Source organism: Nyctereutes procyonoides, unplaced genomic scaffold, assembly GCF_905146905.1.
Source record: "Nyctereutes procyonoides isolate TBG_1078 unplaced genomic scaffold, NYPRO_anot_genome, whole genome shotgun sequence".
Classification (NCBI taxonomy): Eukaryota; Metazoa; Chordata; class Mammalia; order Carnivora; family Canidae; genus Nyctereutes; species Nyctereutes procyonoides.
This window is the reverse complement of record NW_026575052.1, coordinates 7,262,886-7,285,086: the sequence shown is the minus strand read 5'-3', so window position 1 is coordinate 7,285,086 and position 22,201 is coordinate 7,262,886. Positions and strand designations below refer to the sequence as shown.

Here is a 22,201-nt window from a genome sequence, read left to right as displayed (position 1 = left end):
GCATCTCTAGGTCTGCCCTAGTCCAGCTTCTCACATCACAGGTGAGAGAACCTCACGCAGTTAGACGAGGGACCTAAAGTGGCACAGCTAGGGGGAGTTAGCTACAGACTGTGAACCTGGCTGCCAGCCGTCCCTTCCATTTGCCAAACCAGAGGCCTCCTGCAGTGTTCCCCTGCCACCCACCCTGGCGCCTGGGAGCCCCGCCCTGCCTGCAGCACTCACAGACCAGCACCACACAGATGTTGCTAAGTTCTTTTAGTAAAATGCACCAGCTACAGCGGAGCCCTCATGGGGCTGCTCTCCAGGAGTAGAGGAGCAGGGCTGCCTGGCACAGCGCTTCGTACTCCAGGTTGGCTAGAAATAACATCTTCATCTTGGTTTCCACGCAGCTCTTCTCCGTGAGCCGGTCAGCCAGCAGAGTGGCAGCTGACTGCTGGAGGAGCCAGCCAATCATCTTGTCTAGTTTTAGATTCTTCAGGGCGAGAGTATGTTCACCCCAGAGGCTTAAATGAAGCACATTAGCAGCTACTCGGGCAGATGGTCTCTGCAACAGGCAGGAAAACAAGCTTAGAACGTCGACAGCAAAGCATTGGGCCCACAACCCGATCTGTTAATGAATCCTCATTTTAGGGTCTTCCCTTCTGTGGCCCCAACCAAATTCTTGTTCACCCCTTTGTCTCTCCTTCCTGCAATTCCGTTCACTTCCTGACACCTGCTGGCTGCGCTCTACCCATGCCCCAGCTTTTTCAGGGACACACACGTGCTCCGGGCCATCAGCCTCTCCACTGTGGAAGGCTCACAAACTGCCTGGGTACCAGCAGGCTCTCGAGGGGCCACCTCTCACTGGCTGTGGTGCTGACAGCATGCCCCCAGGAGGAGAGAAGTGGTTGAGTAGTTTGAACCCCGCCTGCCTTCGTGTTCTCCCACTAGGCTTACCACCTGACCTGGGCCCCGCCACTCCCAATTACATCTTCAAATACCTTAGCCTTTCTATTCCTTTATGTCCACTTCGAAATGTCCACATCTGTTTTTGGGAAAGGTCTTCATCTCTCATTAGATGCCAGCTGTTCCTCTAAGCTACAACTCCATTAAACATTTCTTAAAAGTGCATCTTCTTCCCTCTAAGTAACTTAAGCCACTAGAGCCAAGAAGAGTTGCACTGCTGGAATGCTAATTCGGCGCTAGCTCCTCTACTCCCAGTTACACTAAGGTTTCTTCCCCTGTACTTGGCCTTTTCTTTGTAAGACAGAGTTGCTCGTGTGTCACTCTCGTCTTGCCCAAACTGGGTCTTTAGTCTGGAACATAAACTTCCACAATCCCTGTAAAGCCCGGGACAGCCTCACCTTGCTGGCCTCTCGCTGGAGCAGTGACCTCACCAGCTGTCTTGCATCCAGAGGGACTGACTCGGGCATCGTGGGCAGCTGAGCCTCCTGGTAACTGCGGCTTTCAAGGTGGGCCCTGCCCTGGCCATAAAAAGGATTGGAGAGCCCGAAGATTTCGTAGGCAAGCGTACCCACGGCCCAGGCATCAGCCTTACTGTAGTCGATCACTGCCCTGGGGCCTGGGCAGGCAGTGGACACCTGTTTGGAAAGCAACAGGTGAGCTTCACACTGCTGGCATTTCTAACGCATTCATATGCCTCCACGGCACCTGGGCTAACCTGAACCCCGTCCTAAGGAGCCTAGAATTTGAGTGAGTTGTGGCTCAGACCCAGAATCTGCGTAGGCCGCCTACTTTGCGCCCACAAGACACGCATCACCTGGGAACATTAGGGGAGGGCCAGATGAACACACACGGACAAGGGACTTGTGCCAAAAAAAGGTCAGAAAAGATGGAGGTGTTGAGTGGGTAATGAGGCAGCGAGTCTCGTCCTCTCAGCTGAAACAAGACGGAGAAGTCTGCTGATGGCACAGGACACGCTCCGCAGGACTCACCTCTGGAGCCATCAGGCAGCCGTTTCCGCCCCGATCCACATACCAGCTGGTGAAAGGCAGCTGCAGGCCGGTGCGCTCGTCAGCCAGGCAGCAGCCAAAGTCTGCGATCACCAGCCAGGGGCAGCCATCTGGGGAGGGGACAGGCAGAGGGGAGTGATGGATTCTCCCCGTGGAGAGGCCTTCCTAAGCCCTCCTGCAGCCACCAGGACGTGGGTGAGGGGTAAGGGGCCTCAGTGCCAGCCCAGGGCTGCAGGCCAGCAAGCCTGGCTGGGTGCCTGCTCACCAGAGCGCGCTGGGGAAGGCGAGGCAGCTACAGGAGCACGGAGGTGCCTCCGGAAAATCAAAGCCCTCAAGCAAAGAACTGGATAAAGTTTGGCTCCTTGTAACTGATCAGGTAATAGGAGCTATCCCAACCCTGAAGGGGCTGCTCACTGTCTACTCAGCGGATGGCCCTAAGAGCACTTCTGCCCCAGGGACCTTTGATCTCAATTTGAAACCCCAAATCCAAACCCAAGAAACAGGTATGTTAGGATTGTAAAAGGATTCAGACTTCCTTTAAAAAGCTAGTTCCTTTAGCAATTTAGTGGCACATTACTTTAAATCTTCTACTTCAAAATTTACGAGATCTACGACTCCTTCATGGTATTGTGGGTTAAGTGGCCGTCCAGCCTCTACGTCACTGCTTCCTGTGTGGGAAACGGGCACTCGTTTCCAGGGGCAGCTTGGCTTACATTCGGGCAGCTCTCACTGTTTAAAAATTCTTTTTCTACTGAGCTAATTCTTCTTTGAGGAAACTTCCACCACCGAGGTTTTTATTCTGAAAGTGGGCAACACAGAGACTATTAATCATCACCCCATAAGCCCCATGAAGAGAACGAAAGCCTCTATTTTGAAGGGGTGAGAGCTCATGTCTGACGTACAGAGCTAAATTAAAACACAACTTCTAATAGAACACAAAACCCGAAAGGACTGGAAGGGTCCTAGACGCCTGCAGACCTGAAGTCTGGTACCCCGGGAGAGCTGGCAGGGTGTGGCCGGGACCCACCTGCATCCAACTCCACGAGAATGTTGTCAGATTTTAAGTCTCTGTGCGCGACGCCCTGTTGAACCAGATGATCCACCGCCTCCAGCAGCTGTAAGATCATCACGGTGGCGAGGCGGGGGCTTGGGGTGTTCTCGCGGAGGTACTGGCGCAGCGTACAGGGGTAGCTGGTGGAGAGGGTGACAGGGCCTTTGGCTGTCGCACATCAATGGTCCCCAGCAGCTTTATTGCTATAGGATGATGGCCCTTTCTCTTCTGGAGTTTTTTTCTCTTTTTCCCCAAGTATCCTTTCTGTTACCACCCATTACCCTGAAGTTAGGGAGAGCTGGGGCCCCACATGATGGAAGTAATGGTACAGGTAACCCCTTCTTCACCATGCCTGTGACAGCAATGCCAGTAGGTGCAGAGGGTGAGGAAGGAGAAGTGTTTTTACACAATTGGTAAGGCAAGCCACAGAGAGGGGGCAAGAGTCAAGTGTACTAAAAACACTAGTGAGAACTCCATTTTCATGAAAAGTCACCCCAAAGGGACCCTCTTCTGTGGGGCAGTATGCCCTCAGCACGGGTGAGGGTCCCCCTCCCTGCCACCCTGGGGCTCCAGGTGCAGAGGCAGGACCAGTCCTACTTACTTCTTCATAACGAGGAAGAGCGTCCGCCCGTGGCCCAGGCCTTCGGGGTGAAGACGTGGGGGCAGCACATCAGGGTAGTCAACCAGGGCTCCTGGCAGCAGTGGTACAGAAGAGGTGAAGGCACGAAAGACCCGGATGATGTTGGGGTGAGGGGCCAGCTGCTTGGGACCACCCTTGGATTTTCTAGTTTAGCCAAATGAGACAAATGTATGAGTCCAGTATCAGATATAACAGTTGGAAAAATAATCATGCCACAATAAATACTGACATTTATTCACCCACTTTTTTATCTATCAGATATTTACTGTAGATCTGCTATGTGTCAGGTGCAGAACCTGGTGCTAGAGCAAAAAGATAGACCCATAATGATGACTCATCACACTGATGATGCCGGCGGCCCATTCGTCTGTACATCCATCGACCCCATGCAGTAGAATACAGAGGTCAGGAGACTCTGGAATCAGACTATGTGGTTTGAATTCCAGGTCTGCTCCTGAAGCCCCTAGCCCGGTTACTTCTTGGCTCAGTCTCAATTGCCAAAGGAAAGGTGGTAACATAAGTTGTAAGGTTGTAATACTCTATAAAGGATCTAGAATCTCTGGTGGCAAGTTCTAGTTAACCCTTAACATGAACTATGAACTCAATTAAATCTTTGTTGAATGACTGGATGGTCACAGATACAGTTTGTAGTACAGAAGTCACCTGCCTTCCCCTCCTCCCCGGGGGCCCCACAGCCCTGCTGTGGCACAGTGGCTGGGTTCTGGGTAGACTGAGTCAGCTTCTTATGTATCGTCCCCACCTGTCAGGGCAAGGAGCCTGCAGTCACATCTGAGATTCAAATAGTTGGGTGGGAAAAGGGATGGAAGCCAGTTATATTCTCTTTGAGGAGCACTAGTGAAAGAACATGGTAGTAACCTAGCAGTCAGTAATGAAGGCGAAGGACGCCTTGAGACTTGATTGGGGCCACGGGAAGCCAAAGAGGTGTGGAAAGCAAAGGCACACAGAAACGGAAGAGCTGGGGCACCTGGGTGGTTCAGTGGTTGAGCATCTGCCTCAGGGTGTGATCCCAGGGTCCTGGGATCAAGTTCTGCATCTGGCTCCTGGTAGGGAGCCTGCTTCTCCCTCTATGTCTCTGCCTCTCTTTCTGTGTCTCTCATGAATAAATAAAATTTTGCAAGAAAAAAAAAAAACGGAAGAGCTATGGGGTGAGAAATAAGGACACAGGGTGGTAGAGAGCAGAGAATGGAGAAGCCCAGAGACATGAAGACAACACCGAGGGGGCAAGATGCCTGCCCCCGTCCTAAGATCAGCCTCGGTCCCGAGCTCTGTGGAAACCGTCCACGTGCGGCCTACTGCTTTCCCTTGAGTCCATCTGAGTGCACCCCTGTAAGCAATCAAGGGCGCTCAAGCATTGTTCCTAGCCTTGGGCCACTGGGGCTAGTGGGGCAGATCACAGCCCAAGGCCCTCCAGCCACAGTGGGAAAGCTCTGCCCGCTGCTGTGAGAGCCCAGGGGATGGTGTGGCTGTGTCTGAGCGGAGGCCTGGAGTGGGGCAGGGGGCTGTGGGGAGGGCAGCCCTAGGAGCACTAACTGCATGCAGAAGACAGGCGAGGAGGAGCGTGGCGCAGGTAGGGCTGCAGTGGGGGAGGGCAGTTATGAATTCAGTAGGGCGGAGCACAGGGGACAAGATCTGAAATCAGGTGGGAGAAGCAGAGGAGCCGATCACCGGGCTGAGCCTGAGGCCCCTGGATGAGCAGGGGCTACGTAGGAACGTGCCCACGGTGCTTTCAGGGGCTGAGACACTTTCTCCTGCGTCACTGATGTCATCAGCACCTTAGGTAATAGACTTTCCGTCATACTCATGGACTCCGTGGACGGACATTTACTGAGCTGTACGGTACTCAGCAAACAACACGGGAAAGCCCTGCCCTCAGAGAGCTCACAGTACAGCAGGAGAGACAGAGACAAAGGCAGCTATGGTTTAAGGTCATGGGGAGAAGTGCGAAGAAAAAAAACTCCCTCTGACAGGGAGCACTTCAGATGGGAGGTCTGGGCAGCCCCGCAGCAAGGGGTCAGCGCTCCCAGGGACGCCACAGCCCGCCAGCAGGTGAAGTGAACACACAGCCACCTGAGGACAACTGTCCCCGCTCCGAAAGCAGCAGACACTCCCTCCACAGCGGACCCACTCTTCCCTACAAAGGGCTAAGGAGAGGAGGACGAAACCAAGCTCACCAAGCAGCTGCCTCTGCTGGCCTGCACGGCCCCCGTCAGGAGAGCCTTCTAAACCTCGGAAGGGGCTTTCCATGTGCTTTCTCAAGGCCCTATATCTTCCCTCCAGCTTCTGACTGCACCAGGTGTATAAACCAACCCTCTAGTAAGTCGCCACGGTGCAGCTCTTCCTGTGGTCTACAAACATGGAAGTGAGCACACCTGTCACACTTAGCATTCATCGTCGCCGCCACACACCGGCTCGTACAAAGAGCCAGGAGCGTGGGCTGCCAACCACCCCCTTGCCTCTGTGGAGAAGGCCTCTTCGCCGACTTCTCTGCCCAACTGGTACCTAGTCAACCCTTCAAGAGGCCTTTCCGAATGGGCTCCCCAGCACTGAGCATCCATGATTCTAGCACTTACCATCCTGGCCTCTGCTCCCGACTCGTCTGGCTCCTCTGCCACATGCAGAACTCTTAGGGAATAGGCCACATTTTTTTTTTTTTTTTAAATGCTGAGACTGGAATGAGAGCTACCTGCACTGGGGACAGAGTTCAGTTCGTATGGACAGGTGGCTTTCCACCTAGACATTACTTAAGAAGAATCAGAAGTCTGATCAATTTTCCAGAATTCTGAATTGGGCATTTTTGGATGGCCTTCTCTCTCTGTTCCAGTGTGAATCAGCCACCTGCACCTTTAGTTGGAGTCAGATGATCTACAATCTTCCCCAAGCTGAATTATCCAACAACTACAAATCTACCACTAATCATATCATTCAGTGAGCATTTAACTATTTATTACATGTCTGTCAGACACATGAGAACACCGGTGAGGACTCTGCCCTCCAAGAACTCACAGCCAAGTCTGGGCAGATGAGTGCTTACCTGTAAGTGACCGCTCCGTACTCCCCAGCCAGGGCCACTCGACTAGCTGGGACGAGTTCCTGGCTCATTGTGCTAAAGATGGCTTCACTGGAGGAGCCCGCCTGAAACACGAGCACGAATTCAGGGTTATACCGACCTGAGCACATCCAAGTCCTCCTTGTAATCTGGACCACAGAGCTACCGCCTAGAATTGTTTGGTTTCTTTTTTTAAAGGTTTTGGGGATCCCTGGGTGGCTTAGTGGTTTAGTACCTGCCTTTGCCCAGGGCGTGATCCTGGAGTCCCGGGGTCAAGTCCCGCACCAGGCTCCCTGCAGGGATCCTGCTTCTCCCTCTGCCTGTGTCTCTGCCTCTCTCTCTGTGTGTCTCTCATGAATAAATAATAAAATCTTTTTTAAAAAAGGTTTTATTTTTAAGTAATCTCTACACTCAACATGGGGTTTGAACTCATAATCCCAAGAGGTGCATGCTCCACCAACTGAGCCAGCCAGCCACACACTCCTAGAGTTGGTTTTGACATTCAAGATAACTCTCTGGGGTGCCTGGGTGGCTCAATCTGCTAAGCATCTGACTTTGGCTTGGGTCATAATCCTGGGGCCCTGGGATTGAGCCCCGCATCAGGCTCCCTGCTTGGCAGGGAGCCTGCTTCTCCCTCTTCCACTGCCCCTCCCCCTCAGAGCTCATGCTCTTTCAAATAATGAATAAAATCTTTAAAAAAAGAAAAAAAAAAAAACCCTCTCTGAAGCAGCAAGCCAAGCTAGTCTCTCCTAGGAGAGAGGGGGTGGAGATGTTATCCGTGCCAACCCCTACACGGCTTCAACACAACACCTCAAACTCTTGGCAGCTCAGGGGCCCAGGGAAGAAGAGATGGCAAGTTAGGGTGAAGGACCTTTCTTCCTGCCATCAATGCTACTGGCCCTGGGTCACTAAGACTCCCCCTTGCAGGCTGCCTGCAGCAGACGGAAAGCAGGACAAATCCACCCTGGATAAGTTGTGTTCAATCTCAGGATGACCTTCCCCAGCCTCCCCATAAAAAGAAACAACAGCAAGAACCAAAGACGAGGACAGGCACCCTACTTTCCTTGTTTCATTACAAATGGCTCTCAGGTCCTATGGAACCCATTAGGAACCCTCTAGGAGTCATTTAGCTTTCATGAGTGTAAAAGTTGTCACGCCCATCAGGAAATTTTGATGCTAACACTGGGTGGTTCACAGGCAAAGGCCTTGGCTACTTGGTAGCTAGAAACCCAGCGTGGAAGGGCAACAGTCCGATAACCTTCATCCCCGAGATCAAAACCAGAAACTGTATTCTTCAGCGTCCAACATGAGTTGCCAGGGCTGTGCCCCACCTTAGGCTTGGGTGGATGCTCTGGGCAGGAGAAGGAACATCTGGTCTTAATTTTCTAAACCCACCTACAGGGGATCCCTGGGTGGCTCAGCGATTTGGCACCTGCCTTTGGCCCAGGGTGCGATCCTGGAGTCCCGGGATCAAGTCTCAGGATCGAGTCCCGCATCGGGCTCCCAGCATGGAGCCTGCTTCTCCCTCCTCCTGTGTCTCTGCCTCTCTCTCTCTCTCTCTATCATAATAAATAAATAATTCTTTAAAAAACTAAATAAAAAAATCTCTTATAAAAAAATCTTAAAAAAAAAAAACCACCTACATAGTGAGAAGGGAAAGAAATTACTCTAGACGAACTCTTTGTTTTTGTGGAGAAAAATATTCAATTTCCCTAAGCCTTGAGTCCTCCCAGAGGGGAAAGCTGGGAGATGACAAGCAAGCCTTTCATCTGGAGGGGAGCTTGAAGAGTGAGTCTGGAGGACAGGAGGCCCTCCTGTCCAGGCCCTCCTCTCCAGGGAGGCACGTCAGGAGAAAGAGGGAGGATGGTGGGAACTGCACACCTGAATCCAGCTAGGTGGGTCAGCACCCACATGAGAAACCTGCTGTGATGTGTGTAGACCAGACCAGAAGCAGAGGCATCGCCTGGGAGCTGATCAGAAAGGCAGAGGCCCAGCCCCCACCCCAGGCCGGAGGACTGGAATCCGCCTTTTAACCAACCAGATCCTCAGGTGACTGGCAGCCTATCACAACCTAAGACTCCCGTGTGAGCGGGCAAGGAAGCCTAACCATACAAGAGCCCATCTGCCTCCTGGGAAAAAGCACTAGCAGGTCCACCAACATTGGGGCTTTTTTTTTTTTTAAGATTTTATTTATTCATAAGAGATACACACAGAGAGGCAGAGACACAGGCAGAGGGAGAAGCAGGCTCTCTGCAGGGAGCCTGATGAGGGACTCGATCCCAGGACCACGACATGAGCTGAAGGCAGATGCTCAACCAGTGAGCCACCCAGGCATCCCAAGGGGCTTTTCTTTTTTTTTTAAAATAAAGATCTTATTTATTTATTTGAGAGAGAGAGAGCATAAGCGGGGTGAGGAGCAGAGGGAGAAGCAGGCTCTCCGCTGAGCAGGGAGCTCATGTGGGTTTTCATCCCAGGACCCCGAGATCACAACCTGAGCTGAAGGCAGATGCTTAACCAACTGAGCCCCCAGGTGCCCCTAGTGTTTTAAGAAATGCCTAATTCCAAGATGAAAGGCCCCCTCCTCACCGAGATATTCCACATCATCTTGATGGCTAAGGGAAAGGTAGGGGCCTGTGAAGCTGGCTCCTCTTCTCGTGCAACGACATCTGGGCCTCGGCCTGGAAGAGGTCTGATGCTCTTCACCACCTCCCGGTTCTGGGGCAACACAGGCATGGTGGCTTCATACACAGCAGCACTGCAACCCTTGCCAATGGACTGCCCTATCAGATACTCCTCCAGCCGGAAGCCCTGCCAGCGTCTAGTGTCCAAAGGGTCAGGAAGCAGCTTGTTTTTCTGGGTGAAAATTGCCTGTGTGGAAGAAAATATGCACAATGAGCAGGATGCCTAGTGGGGGAGGGAGAGGTAGAGCCAGGCAAGGTCTTCACTGACAAGCTCAAGAGCTAATAAAAACACAAACCAAACTGGGTTTTACTGCTCATCCTGGGCTTAGCCGATCCTACTTTCTCTCCCTTTATTCAGAATAATTTTTTCTCAAACTCTGTACCTGCATTGAAATCAGAGACAGCTGAACACAGAACACTGCATTAGTTAATAGGTCAAAACTTCTAAATTTTGCAGTCAGCACACCTCGTCTGTCAAGCTCCCTGCACAACCTTGGAGGCTTCTGATTACAGAGACAGCTCTTTGTGCAAGGGCCTTGGCAGGCAGCTACTAGATGGTTCTCGAGAGCTGTGGATGGCAGCTCTCCTCAGGTCTTCAGAGGAATACTAGGACTGATGTTTGGTTTAGTCTATGACTCATCTGCTACTAAAGCCACTACAAAGGGTTTTGGAGTCTTTGTGTGGGCTGCCAGCCTGGCAGCTTGATCTGATTGTTCCTTTGGGCAATCAAGCAGCCCCATTTCTGGTGTCCTTGGCGGTGGACAACAGCTACCTCCCTGGGTTCCAAAGCAGCTCTAAAAATTCTAAGATATCTGCAGGCTACCTCAGATTGTCTAGCTTCAGTCTGCAAGGCTTCCGGAGAAAGAGCAGCTTTAGGGAATGGAGAAAATTGGAAACCACAGTTTGGAGAATCATAGCCACATACTGGAAGAAACCAGAATTTAGGATCCAGCCCGGTTTTAGAGGCAAACAACAAACACCCAAAGACAGTGAATCTACTATTCACAAATGTGTGATTTTTCTCTCTAAAATCACCCTCATTTCCACCAAGTAAAGCCAAATCAAGACTTCAGTTCTAACAATCTTGGCCTAATTATTTACATAAGTGCTGCAAGAATAGTGACTGGCTATATAAGGTTTGCTTTATTTTAAAACAGAAAATCTGCTTTGCTGGAACTTCTCATAAGGAATTTCAGACTGAACTTTTAGTAGATCCTCAAGGCCAAGAAGCCAAGCCAAATAGTTGCCATCAGACTTTGCCTGCAGGTATTGCAGATATGAATAAATTCCTCTCTTCATGAGGTCCCCCAAATATCCTGAGGTTCCCGCACCTGCCAGGAAGTGACCTCTTTATTCACCCGGTAAGGCTGCTGGGTACCCTGTAAGTGAGGTCCTAGGCTGATTTTTATCAAGGGGCTTCACTCGCTCATAAAGTCAACCTCAGTTCCTTAACGCTGTCTGGTCATATCTGAGTCTATGCATGTCTCGCTCAAATAGGATATTCCAGTCAAAGCCTTTATAATATAACCAGTGTTTCTAATTGTGTCCTATGATAATAGATTCTTACTGGTCTTATGCAAATAAATACATTGCCATGAAAATCTGAGAACACTCACTGAGAGTTTCTGAATCTAGAGGGATCAGGTGGGGAGAACAAGATAACTGTTTCATATTTGCTTACAAAGAAATATTTTACCAAATTTCTGCAAGTCCTAACAGCTTAAGAGAAAAACAGTTTAAATCTGGAAAAGCCAACATTAGAGACTGAGCAATGTTTCAAACAGGAGTAATCATCATCCTCAATTCATTGAGTCCCATGTTACTAACTCTTGTTCTGCTTGAATGCAGTTTTCCTGTTACTTCCAGAAATTCTTACTCAGTTTGGTTTTACGACCTTAAAGGTATCAAAGACCTATACTTGTCAGAAGTCCTTTCCATGAATCCCCCTGAAGCTGAAACGCATCCGTAACAGCACGAGAGTAAAACAATGACTATACATGACAAAACACTCAAAAATGGCCATGGTTTCCCTGTAGCACAGAACATGTCAGTAATTAGAATTATAAGCGATGACATTACACTAGGACCTAACAAAACTTTAGGAATTTTACATAATTTCTGGAGTGGTTATAGCGTTCACCCATATAAAATAATCTAAGAAGGTTTATCATCACTTATTTGACAATGCTTCCCATGTAATTTGACATACCAAATGAACAAGCCTCATTAATAAAAACATTTCATTTAGAAGTTGAATCTTGGGAATTCGGTCAAAAATATTGTAAGGTTTTGAAACACATGCCTAAATAGGATTACAGATCATTACAAAACTTTATATTTCACTATTTAACCAAGGTGCCGCAAGATTCTAAAGGCAAATAAAGGATTATGTAGTTGTTAGCAAAACTTAGCCTTTTAATATTAAGATTCAACAGTCTGAAATAATCAAAGACCTAATAAAGACAAAACATGGCAACGTTTCTTCTAGGAAAATTAAGAAAGAAAGCCTTTGTTTATAATTTCTTACTAAGAGTAGACCAATAACTAAGAATATGGTCATTTTAATAGGGAAACCAAATTCCAATCTTGTACTGATGCACTTTTTAAAAAAGATTTTATTTATTTATTTGAGACAGAGAGAGAAAGAGAGAGGAGAGCATGAGTGGCAGGGGTGGGGTGGGGGAGGGCAGAGGGAGAAGCAGACTCCCCATGGAGTGGGGAGCCTGATACGGGGCTCGATCCCAGGCCCCTGAGATCACAACCAGAGCCTAAGGCAGACACTCAACCAACTGAGCCACCAGGTGCCCCGTATTGATGTACTCCTGAGAGTAAAATTCATTCCAACAAGATGAAATTTTTAAAAACCCCATGCAGTCCTTCCGTTGTCCCTCCCTGTCATGGCCCATGCTGACCTATACTCATGAGATAGGGCCAGCCAGGGTGCTGCAAGGATCTGAGTCTTTGTGGTGGGTGCTGGGATGTGCTGGCCAGGATCCTCATCAGCAGTGAAGGACTCTCAGCTGTGGGCATGCTGCCAACAGTCCTCCACTCTCAGGGGTCGTGAGGGAGGGCCAGGACTGAAGACCGCTAGCCGCCTTGCTGAGGTCACATCCCCTTCCCAGGTGGTCCCATCCAATGAATGTTCAACAGGACTATATAAAATCCAGCCACGTGCCCCAATTTCAGATGGTTCTGAAGGGCAGTCCAGCTTTTGGAACTCCTCAGAGAACGGGCTGAGGCTTCCATTGATAATCACTGCTTGACCGCAGCCTGATCCTATTCTCTTAGCCATCTCTCTTCCCCAGCTGTCGCTTGTTCCCTAATACACTTCTTTACTAATCTCCATAATCTTAGCCCTGACCATGCACAAAATTCCCTTCCAAAGATTCCCTTCTCACAGACCGTCTACAACTTTTCTTCTAATATTCAGGGTTTTTTTTTTTTTTAAGATTTTATTTATTCATGAGAGACACAGGCAGAGGGAGACGCAGGCTCCATGCAGGGAGCCTGGGACTGGATCCCAGGACCTCAAGATCACAACCTGAGCCAAAGGCAGACGCTCAACCACTGAGCCACCCAGGTGCCCCTTACATTCAGGTTCTGTCCTATGTTTTCCTCCTTTATATAATCAGTCTCACTTTCCTTGCATACAGCGTTGTTTCCCTTAATAGAAGCCAAAAACAAACTTATGTTTGTTCTCAACAATTGTTTCGATTACCCATACTACTTCATAATATGAACCTCTTTGACTCTCAATAGACACAGGCAGAACCGATGTTCTACGTCTATTACTGGCAACTTTAAAAACATATCTATTGAATTTAAACCAACAACCTTGAATTAGCTTTACTATTATTTTCCCAGATCACATTAACTTGAAAATATTTTTCTTGGTTTTGGAATGCCCAATTCTTTTTTTTTTTTTAAGATTTTTTATTTATTCATTTGTGAGAATGATAGCACAAGCAGGAGGAGAGAGAGAGAGAGAGGGAGAAGAAGAAGGAGACTCCCTGCTGAGCAGGGAGCCCGATGTGGGGCTTGATCCCAAGACCTGGAGATCATGACCTGAGCTGAAGACAGGTGCTTAACCATCTGAGCCACCCAGGCCCTCCGAGGAATGCCCAATTCTTATAATCACTTGCCTTTACACCAAAAAATTGAGCTCTTCTACAAATTAATTTTAGCAACACCATCCAGAGATAGAGGGGAAAAAAATCTTACACTTAAAAGATACATACATGGACACACAAATACACAATGAGATCCAACCAAAATCTTAAAGCCCCAATTTCCAAACATATCATAATTTATGGCTCCAATAATTGGGCATGCTTCTCCACTCTAATGAATATTATGATTAAGCAGTGTTGCAAAACAAAGACTGCCTGAGTTTGGGCTGCGCTGGGGAATCAAATTCACTTTCCATTTTCCAATTAGAACATGGCTGATTCTGTCCAAAGATCCCAAAAGCTGCAGCAATAGACAAACCAAATGGAGCCTTGAATACCTTGTGAGCATGAGTTCCTCCCCCAAAGCCAGGGCTTCACCTCCTGAATGGAGCAGTTCCCTGGCCAACTCTCAGATGAGAAGGGAGTCGCTCAAGAGATCCACACCAATCCCTATATTTGGAGGCAACCCACCAGAAAAGGAAATAGGCTCACGTGGCCTTGCATACGAAGTACTCACCGAGACATGTGTCCAAACTAAAGCCAAAAACTGCTTCCTTGCCCCAAGAGTTAAATTAGGCACCCAGGGTTGGCTGTACCCAGTGCAGGGTGTGGGGAGGTGATGGGGGCAGTCCCTAGGACAATCCGCCTAGGACATCGCTTGGACTGGTCACAGCATTCCCCGTACTGGCTGGGGGCTGACCAACCCCGGGCCAAAAGCTCCCTCGGACTCGGAGCACAATCAATGATACAGAGAGAGTCCAGCAAGAATCTTGAGTTTATATATATATATATATATTTTTTTTTTTTGAGAGCTCCACCAAATAAGGAGATGGGGGAGCAAGCCTCAAGTCTGCCTCCTTGTTGGGGGAGGAGAGTCAGAGACCTCTCAAGGCAAGTGGAAAAATCTAGGTAAAAAGTTGCAGCTGTGCTTATTGGTCCCATTAACCCTTTGGTTAGCAGTTTCACGTTCACAGGTCACTCTTCTGTTCAAACACCCAACTTTTATTCAGCACCTCGGCCTGGCGCTTCGTCTGTGTAAAGCTTTCACTGGGCTCGTCTGCGCACCACCCAAACTCCTTCATATGCCTCTCTCCGAACCGGTTTCCGTGGTGTCGCTCTGCCTGGCTCATCCTTACTCATCCATCAAGCCCCACGAGCTCCTCCCTCCTCTAGAACCAACCTGTCCTCCTGGAGGATTCCTAAGCACTTGGTATCCATAAACTGATGCACCTCGTGTGAGAATTTTTAACTTAAAAAAAGCGGGGGGGAAAAAAAAAAAAGCGGGGGGGTGGGGGTGGGTGCTGGGTGGCTCAGTCAGTTGAGTATCTGCTTTCACCTTGGGACATGATCCCGGGTTCTGGGAGTGAGCCCCAAGGCAGGCCCCTTGCTCAGCAGGGAGCCTGCTTCTCCTTCTGACCCTCCCCCTGCTTATGCTTTCGCATGCCTGCTCTCGCTCACGCTCTCTCTCTCTCTCTCTCTCTCAAATAATTTAAAAAAAATCTTTAGGAAAAAAAGAGGGCAGCCCTGGTGGCTCAGCGGTTTAGCACTGCCTTCGGCTCAGGGCGTGATCCTGGAGACCCAGGATCGAGTCCTGCGTTGGGCTCCCTGCATGGAGCCTGCTTCTCCCTCTGCCTGTGTCTCTCATGAATAAATAAATAAAATCTTTAAAAAAAAAAACAAAGAAAAAAGAAAGTCTATCTTGCCTTGCCAACTAGTATCCATGAAGCAGAAGCAATGTTCTGTAGGGTAATCCTTTATCAACCATGAGAACGAGATATATTTTTTTAACTTTGAAGTAATTTAGACTCACAAGAAGTTGCAAAAAAAAAAAAAATAGTACAATGTGTTCTGTGTCCCTTCAGCCAGTTTCCTCCCATGGTGATGTCTTATAATTCAATGCAAGTCAAGATCAAAACCAGGACAGTGACTTGGCACACTGCCAACTAGATTATAGAACTTACTTGGATTTTACCATCTTTTTAAACCTGCATTCATTCATTCATTCGTGTGTGTGTGTGTGTGTGTGTGTGTGTGTGTGTGTGTGTGTAGCTCTATGCAACTTTTTTTGAATAGGTAAAGTTCAATTAAGGAATTGACTTAAACAGCAAATTGAAGGAACAAGGGATTCACTGGTACGCCGCTCTCTCGAACCGCTGCGTTGGGGGTACCAGGGGAAGCTGCTGGCCGCCTGGCCCTTCAGGAGCCATGTGCTGGGGAGGCCTTGTGCAGTGCAGGTGCCCTGGAGTGCGCAGAGCAAGCACACGGGCAGGGAACCAGGCAACAAAAGCTTTTCCTCCCGTGATCTCTCAGGCACCCTCTATCGACAAACCTCATCCTGTCACTTGGCAAAGGAAAACTATTTCTAAGGCCTAGGTCAATTTTCACAGAGCAAACGAGAAAGCTGCATTTGGAGCGGAGTCAACTGATAAGTGGGGAACACCATGGGACTTGGAGTGCCACCGGCGGTTAGTGAGTGTAGGCCAGGAACGCTGTAGCGCAGTGAGAGCCATCCCCGCCACACCCAGCAGCACCTCTGCGCCAGTCGGTCCCAGCGGGAAACAGCAGCACACTCAAATAGGACCTTTGAGAAGAGTTTCTGGACATGGCAGTGGGCAGGGCTGGGAAACCGCAGGGGGAGTGCAGCTTCCTTGGGCTGCTTATCTCCCCACCACCCCCAGCCTGAAGCAGCAGAAGGGGGCTGCTGGAACCCAGGAGAGAAGCAGGTGGGAAGAGCTGCCCGAAAGGATGATAGGAGCTGGGTGACCTTTAGCCCAGGGCGCAGCCAGCCAGAGCCCCTGAGATGGGGACTAAGTGCCTCAGCCTCATGCTCTCCCCTCTGTCCTGCGGGTGCCACATCCTTCATCCCACCCCAACCCCCATGTTGAGGGAACCCAGGTGGAAGCCAGAAGTATGGAGAACTGTGGGACACTCCACAGAGCCCTGCTGAGATCCAGCCTGATGGGGAAGGGGCCGAGGGCTAGGCAGCCGTGGGGCTGGCCATGTCCTGCGACTGCTCCTCTGGCCCCAACTTGGGCCCAGTCAGCCCTCAGAACCTGGCAGTTGGGCAGCATGTCCTCCAATAAGATCTGAGTTGGACATGGCCATGTTGGACACGGCAGGGAGGTCGTGGACGTCCAGCCTAGAGAGGTTCAGAGGCTGTCCAGGCCTTGGTGGTTGGTGGCATAGCCACTGGCATCCACTACTTCTGTAAACTCCAAGAGCCTGGAACTCCAAGAACGCAAGAGAGAAGTGGCCATGTTCATTTGATGGGGGTATCCACTCCTTGCCTGGAAACTTGCCTGTGCCTCCCTGCTTCGGGATGAAATAGGTACCCCTGAAGTATGGGCCATATGGCTCCCTGATGTAGGTCAGGGGTTGATCTTTCTGGTGCACCTTCAACACCTGCTTTTGGAGCAGTACGCTCTCAGAGCCTCCACATCACAGAAGCAGTCAGCCAGGAACTGGGGCAGCGACCTCCCCTTCTTCTGATTACCCTCCGGGGCCAATGCTCTGCCCAAGCCACAGATGCCACCGGTACCCCCATTCCAGACCAGGGCTGCCTGGTGCAGGGACTCTTAAAGCCCCCAAACCCTTCCTTCAACCTCCCTTCAATCTTCTCTTAGCTGCCTCCAATCCTGCCCTGGGCACCGCCATCCTAGCTGGTATAGTCCTAGCAGGATAAAATCTTTTAAAAAACAAACAAAAAACTTTTAAAAATTTTTAAAAAGAAATAGAATCACATAGTATGGACCCTTTGCAGACTGATTTTTTTCACTAGGCACAATACCTTTGAGATTCATTTAGGTTGCTACCTGTATCAATAGTTGATTCCTGGCTATTGCTTAATATTTATGGACAAATATACCAGAGTGTAACAATTCTCCTGCCAAAGGATGTCTGGGTTGTTTTTAATATTTTGCTATTATGAATAATGCTGCTATGAACATTCATGTACAGGGTTTAAAATTATTTTTAAGAATTGTAGTAAAATACGCATAACATAAAATTGACTAAGTCACTTTATTTTTAATTAAAAACATTTTTTTAAGATTGTATTTATTTACTCATGAAAGACACTGAGAGAAGCAGAGACACAGGCAGAGGGAGAAGCAGGCTCCCTGTGGGCAGCCCAAAGCGGGACTCGATCCCAGGACCCCGGGATCATGACCTGAGCCAAAGGCAGACGCTCTACCACTGAGCTTATCCAGGTGCCCCTTTAAGTCATTTTTAAATCTACAGTTCAATGGCACTAAGGACATTCACACTGTTGTGCAATCATTGCCACATCCGCCTCCAGAACTCTCTTCATCTGGCAAAACTGAAACTCCATACACACGAAACTCTTAACTCCCCACTCCCACCTCCAGTGCCTGGCGGCCACCATTCCACTTTATGTTCTGTGACTATGACTAGGTACCTCCTATTAGTGGAATCAGACAATATCTCTCCTCTCCTGACTGGCCTATTTCTTTTAGCCTAAGGTCCTCAAATGTCATCCCTGTTGTAGCCGGTGTCAGAACTTCCTGTGAGGGCCAAATACTTCTCCACTGTATGTAGATATCACCCTTTGTTTACCCATCCATCCATCCAGGGACATCTAGGTCGCTTCCACCTTTGACTATTGTGAATAATGCCTATGAACTTGGGCGCACAAACATGAGCTCAAGGCCCTGCTTTCAGCTCTTTGGGGCATAAACCTACAAGTGGAACTGCTGGGTCAAATGAAATTCTATTTTTGGGATCCCTGGGTGGTGCAGCGGTTTAGTGCCTGCCTTTGGCCCAGGGCACGATCCTGGAGACCCAGGATTGAATCCCACGTCGGGCTCCCTGCATGGAGCCTGCTTCTCCCTCTGCCTGTGTCTCTGCCTCTCTCTCTCTCTCTCTCTCTCTCTCTCTCTCTCTCTCTGTGACTATCATGAATAAATAAATAAAATCTTTAAAAAAAAAAAAAGAAATTCTATTTTTAATTTTGAGGGGAGGTGCCCTGCTGTCTTCCACATTTATATCTATGCTCACAAGGACAGCAGCTGGGGACAAGACCAGACGTCACCTGTCTGTCACCCAAACTGGCTAGAGCTCAAGCATGAGACACACTGGTGACGAGTAAGAAGAACGGGAACGAGGGCTGGAAACCAGGAAACAGAGGAGACACTGCCCAGGCAGGCCTTAACCAGCTGTGTCCTTGGGCAAGTCACTCCATCTTCCCCAACCTCAGCCCTAGGCACAACGACGCAGGCGCCGTGCTAACTCACTGGGTGGTTTCAAACCCCAGAAGACTGACCTCCCTGGAAGAAACAGGAATTCAGTCCGCGGATGGCCTTCAGACTGGAACCTCCTGGGTCTCCAGCTTGTCTGCCTATCCTGCAGATTTTGGGTTTGCCAGCCTCCCTAACTGCAGAGCCAATTCCTTAAAGTAAATCTTTTTATCTTTTTTAAATAACCACATGCTATTGGTTCTGTTTCTCTGGAGAACCAGAATACAGAATTTGGTTGGGTAGAAACAGGCCTCTGAGCTATTTCAAGCATTTAGGAAACCTACCCTCTCCCATACCCAGTGCCTCCTGATAGCTCTACACAGGTTAATTAAAAACTGTTAGAGGTCTTATGTTTTCCACTGCTGTTCACAGTTTTTACTCTGGCTTCGGCTATGTCACTAACTGGCTGCGCTGTGGAGGCTTTAGGTTAAAGGCACAGCCTTGGGGGGATCCCTGGGTGGCTCAGCAGTTGAGCGCCTGCCTTCGGCCTGCAGATCAAGTCCCACATGGGGCTCCCTGCGTGGAGCCTGCTTCTCCCTCTGCCTGTGTCTCTGTCTCTCTCTGTGTGTTGTCTCTCATGAATGAATAAATAAAATCTTAAAAAAAAAATAAAGGCACAGCCTTTGGAGAGTCCAACTCTGGGTACCGTCCTCTAGCAGCTGTGCGACTTCGAGCAAATGACTTCACCTCTCTGAGTACTCCTCCTCATTCGTAAACTGGGTATGACAACTACCTCGGGAATACAAGCGTCATGATTTCATCGTCCTGAGAGCTTAGAAAATGTACGCAGAGCCATCAGCGGCGGTGCAGCGGGAGCTAAGATGGGCAGCACGTCTTCCAGAACACGCTGTTTGAAGGAGGGGGAAGTGTCGAGGTGCTGGGCCCACATCGGGAGTCCCGTGACACCGCAAATAAACCTCAACGCGTGATTTCCCACGAATCTCCAGCTGGGACCCAGGCAGAGCTCCATCGCACGGCCCCGGCAGCAGGTGACGCCCCGCCCCTCCGCTCATCTGCCCCGCCCCCTCTCATCTGCCCCGCCCCTCACCTGCCCCGCCCTGGTCCCGCCCCTTCCGCTCATCTGTCCCTCCCCGGCCCCGCCCCTCCGCTCATCTGCCCCGCCCTGTCCCCGCCCCCTCCGCTCATCTGTCCCTCCCGGCCCCGCCCCTCCGCTCATCTGCCCCGCCCCCGCCCCTCACCTGCCCTGGCCCCGCCCCCTCCGCTCATCTGCCCCGCCCTGGCCCCGCCCCCTCCGCCCATCTGTCCCTCCCCGGCCCCGCCCCTCCGCTCATCTGTCCCTCCCGGCCCCGCCCCTCCGCTCATCTGCCCCGCCCCTCACCTGCCCTGGCCCCGCCCCCTCCGCTCATCTGCCCCGCCCCGGCCCCGCCCCCTCCGCTCCTCAGCCGCTGGCCCCGCCCCTCGTCGCCCCCGCCCCTCGTCGGCCCCGCCCCGCCCCGCCGCTCACCTGGATCTCCTGACAGGCCGCCGCCGCCCGCCGGCCCTCCGCCTGCTTCTCCTCGATGAGGCCCAGGCCCAACCCGAAGGCCAGAAAGACGGCCCGGCCGCAAGGGCCCGCGCCACCCCGGGCCCGCACCGCGAACTGCCGCTGGAGTCGCGCCGCCAGCCCGGCCACCGACTGGCGGAAGAAGCGGTAGCGGTCGGGGAGCCCGAGCCCCAGCCTGCGCCGCTCCGCGCCGGGTCCCGCGGCCTGGCCCGGGCGTTCTCCGCGGCCCCAGCCCGCCGCGGGGCCCGGCCGCTCGGGCCGCCCCCAGCCGCAGGCCGGGCCGGGCTTGGCCGTGAAGCGCAGCAGCAGCGCTCGGCCCAGCTGCAGGCCGCGGCCCAGCGCCTGTCGCACCGCCATGGCGGCCCCGCCACCCGGCTACTCCGCGCCAGCCGCCTCCGGCCTCCGGGACGCCCGGCCCCGCAACAAACTTCGGGGGCGGTGCCTCTGCGCAGGCGCGGGCGCCGGGGGGCGGGGGGCGGGGAGCGGGGCCGCGGCGCGGGCGGTTCCCCGGCTGGGCGCGAGGGGGCGCCGTGCGCGCACCTGCGCGGCGGGGAGCGCGCTCGCCCCGGGGCGCTTTGCACCCGGCGGGGAGGGGGCTTGAGTGCTCAGAACGTCGTTTCAGAGATTTGTCCCGCAGGAGTGACCTTGGGAGCCTGCTTAGTTTAAATTAGCTGTGGCCTCCGGGTCGGCACCAGTCCTTCTGGGGGCGCCTGGGGGACTCAGTTAAGTGGCTGCCTTTGGCTCAGGTCATGATCTCAGGGTCCCGGGTTGGAGCCCCACATTAGGCTCCCTGCTCAGGGGGGAACCTGCTTCTCCCTCTCCCGTTGCTCCTCCCGCCGTGCTTGTGCTCTCTCTCTCAAATAAAATCTTAAAAAATAATAAATAAATAAATAAATAAATAAATAAATAAATAAATAAATAAATAAATAAATAAATAAATAAATAAAATTTAAAAAAATCTTAAAAAACAAAAGGAAGGAAGGAAGGGAGGAGGGGAGGGAAAGAAAGAAAAGAGAAAAGAAAAAAGAAAGAAGAGAAAGGAAAAAAAAAAGAAAAGAAAAAGAGAAAAAAGAAAAGAAAAAAGAAAGAGCCATTTCTGGTCTGACATCAAGAGCTATAAATCTTGCTTTACATCCCCTTTGGCTCCAGGCTCGGCTGGCCCCCCAGAATGAAAACCAGGAGGGGAGGCAAACACACCTAGCGCAAGCTCCTTGAAGATGGAAAGACATGATAACATAGAAATGCAGCTCTCTCCAAACTGCATGTAGTCAAACGATGTTTAAATTCAGACCCCATCATTGGCCCTGTAAATACGGCCCTTATGGGGATGGTCAGTTGGAAGTCTTACTTGTGCTCTGCCCCGGTCTCTGGCTGTCTCCATCAGGCTTCCCCAGCTAATGAGGCTGGATGTTGTAAGTACCCGGTGTCATGTAACTTTGCCTCATTCTCCTTTACTGTGCTTATAATTACCCTGATCTATGTATACAGTGCTTTGCTTTTCCCTTTCCATTTCTGTTTCTACTAGGTTTTTTTTTTTAAGATTTTATCTATTTATTCATGAGAGACACACAGAGAGAGAGAGAGAGGCAGAGACACAGGCAGAGGGAGAAGCAGGCTCCATGCAGGGAGCCCAACGTGGGACTCGATCCGGGATCCCCAGGATCACATCCCGGGCTTCAGGTGGCTCTAAACCGCTGCGCCACCAGGGCTGCCCTCTACTAGGTTTTTATAATAGCAATAACGTTTTCCTTTCTTGAAACTGAAACTATGACTATCCATGAATTCCTTTTTCAAAACACCCACCTCAGCCCTCATGTAGGCTCCTCTCTACAAGCTCACAGTCCTCTTCCCTTCTTACCACACCCCCCAAGAGAAATCTCAC

At 50.7% G+C, this 22,201-nt stretch overlaps 1 protein-coding gene across 1 annotated transcript; it reads right to left on the bottom strand.

Annotated features, from left to right (window-relative positions):
* Positions 1-240: 240 nt before the first annotated feature.
* Positions 241-20,734, bottom strand: PINK1 (PTEN induced kinase 1). The gene is made up of 8 exons (XM_055332000.1): positions 20,281-20,734; positions 9,297-9,578; positions 6,696-6,796; positions 3,605-3,787; positions 2,980-3,143; positions 1,935-2,062; positions 1,344-1,580; positions 241-544 (listed from the first exon to the last, which is right to left on the bottom strand). Exons 1-8 carry the CDS (start codon positions 20,674-20,676, stop codon positions 287-289), a joined length of 1,749 nt encoding a protein of 582 aa, XP_055187975.1. The 5' UTR covers positions 20,677-20,734; the 3' UTR covers positions 241-286.
* Between the last annotated feature and the right edge of the window lie 1,467 nt (positions 20,735-22,201).

Bases quoted from the DNA above. Each gene is read 5' to 3' on its own strand.
- PINK1 (XM_055332000.1), bottom strand. From the start codon at position 20,676: ATGGCGGTGCGACAGGCGCTGGGCCGCGGCCTGCAGCTGGGCCGAGCG. The intron at 6,797-9,296 runs GTGAGGAGGGGG...CTCGTGTTTCAG, and splicing joins AGATGATGTGGAATATCTCG to GCGGGCTCCTCCAGTGAAGC. The intron at 3,788-6,695 runs GTAAGCACTCAT...TGGCTAAACTAG, and splicing joins TACGGAGCGGTCACTTACAG to AAAATCCAAGGGTGGTCCCA.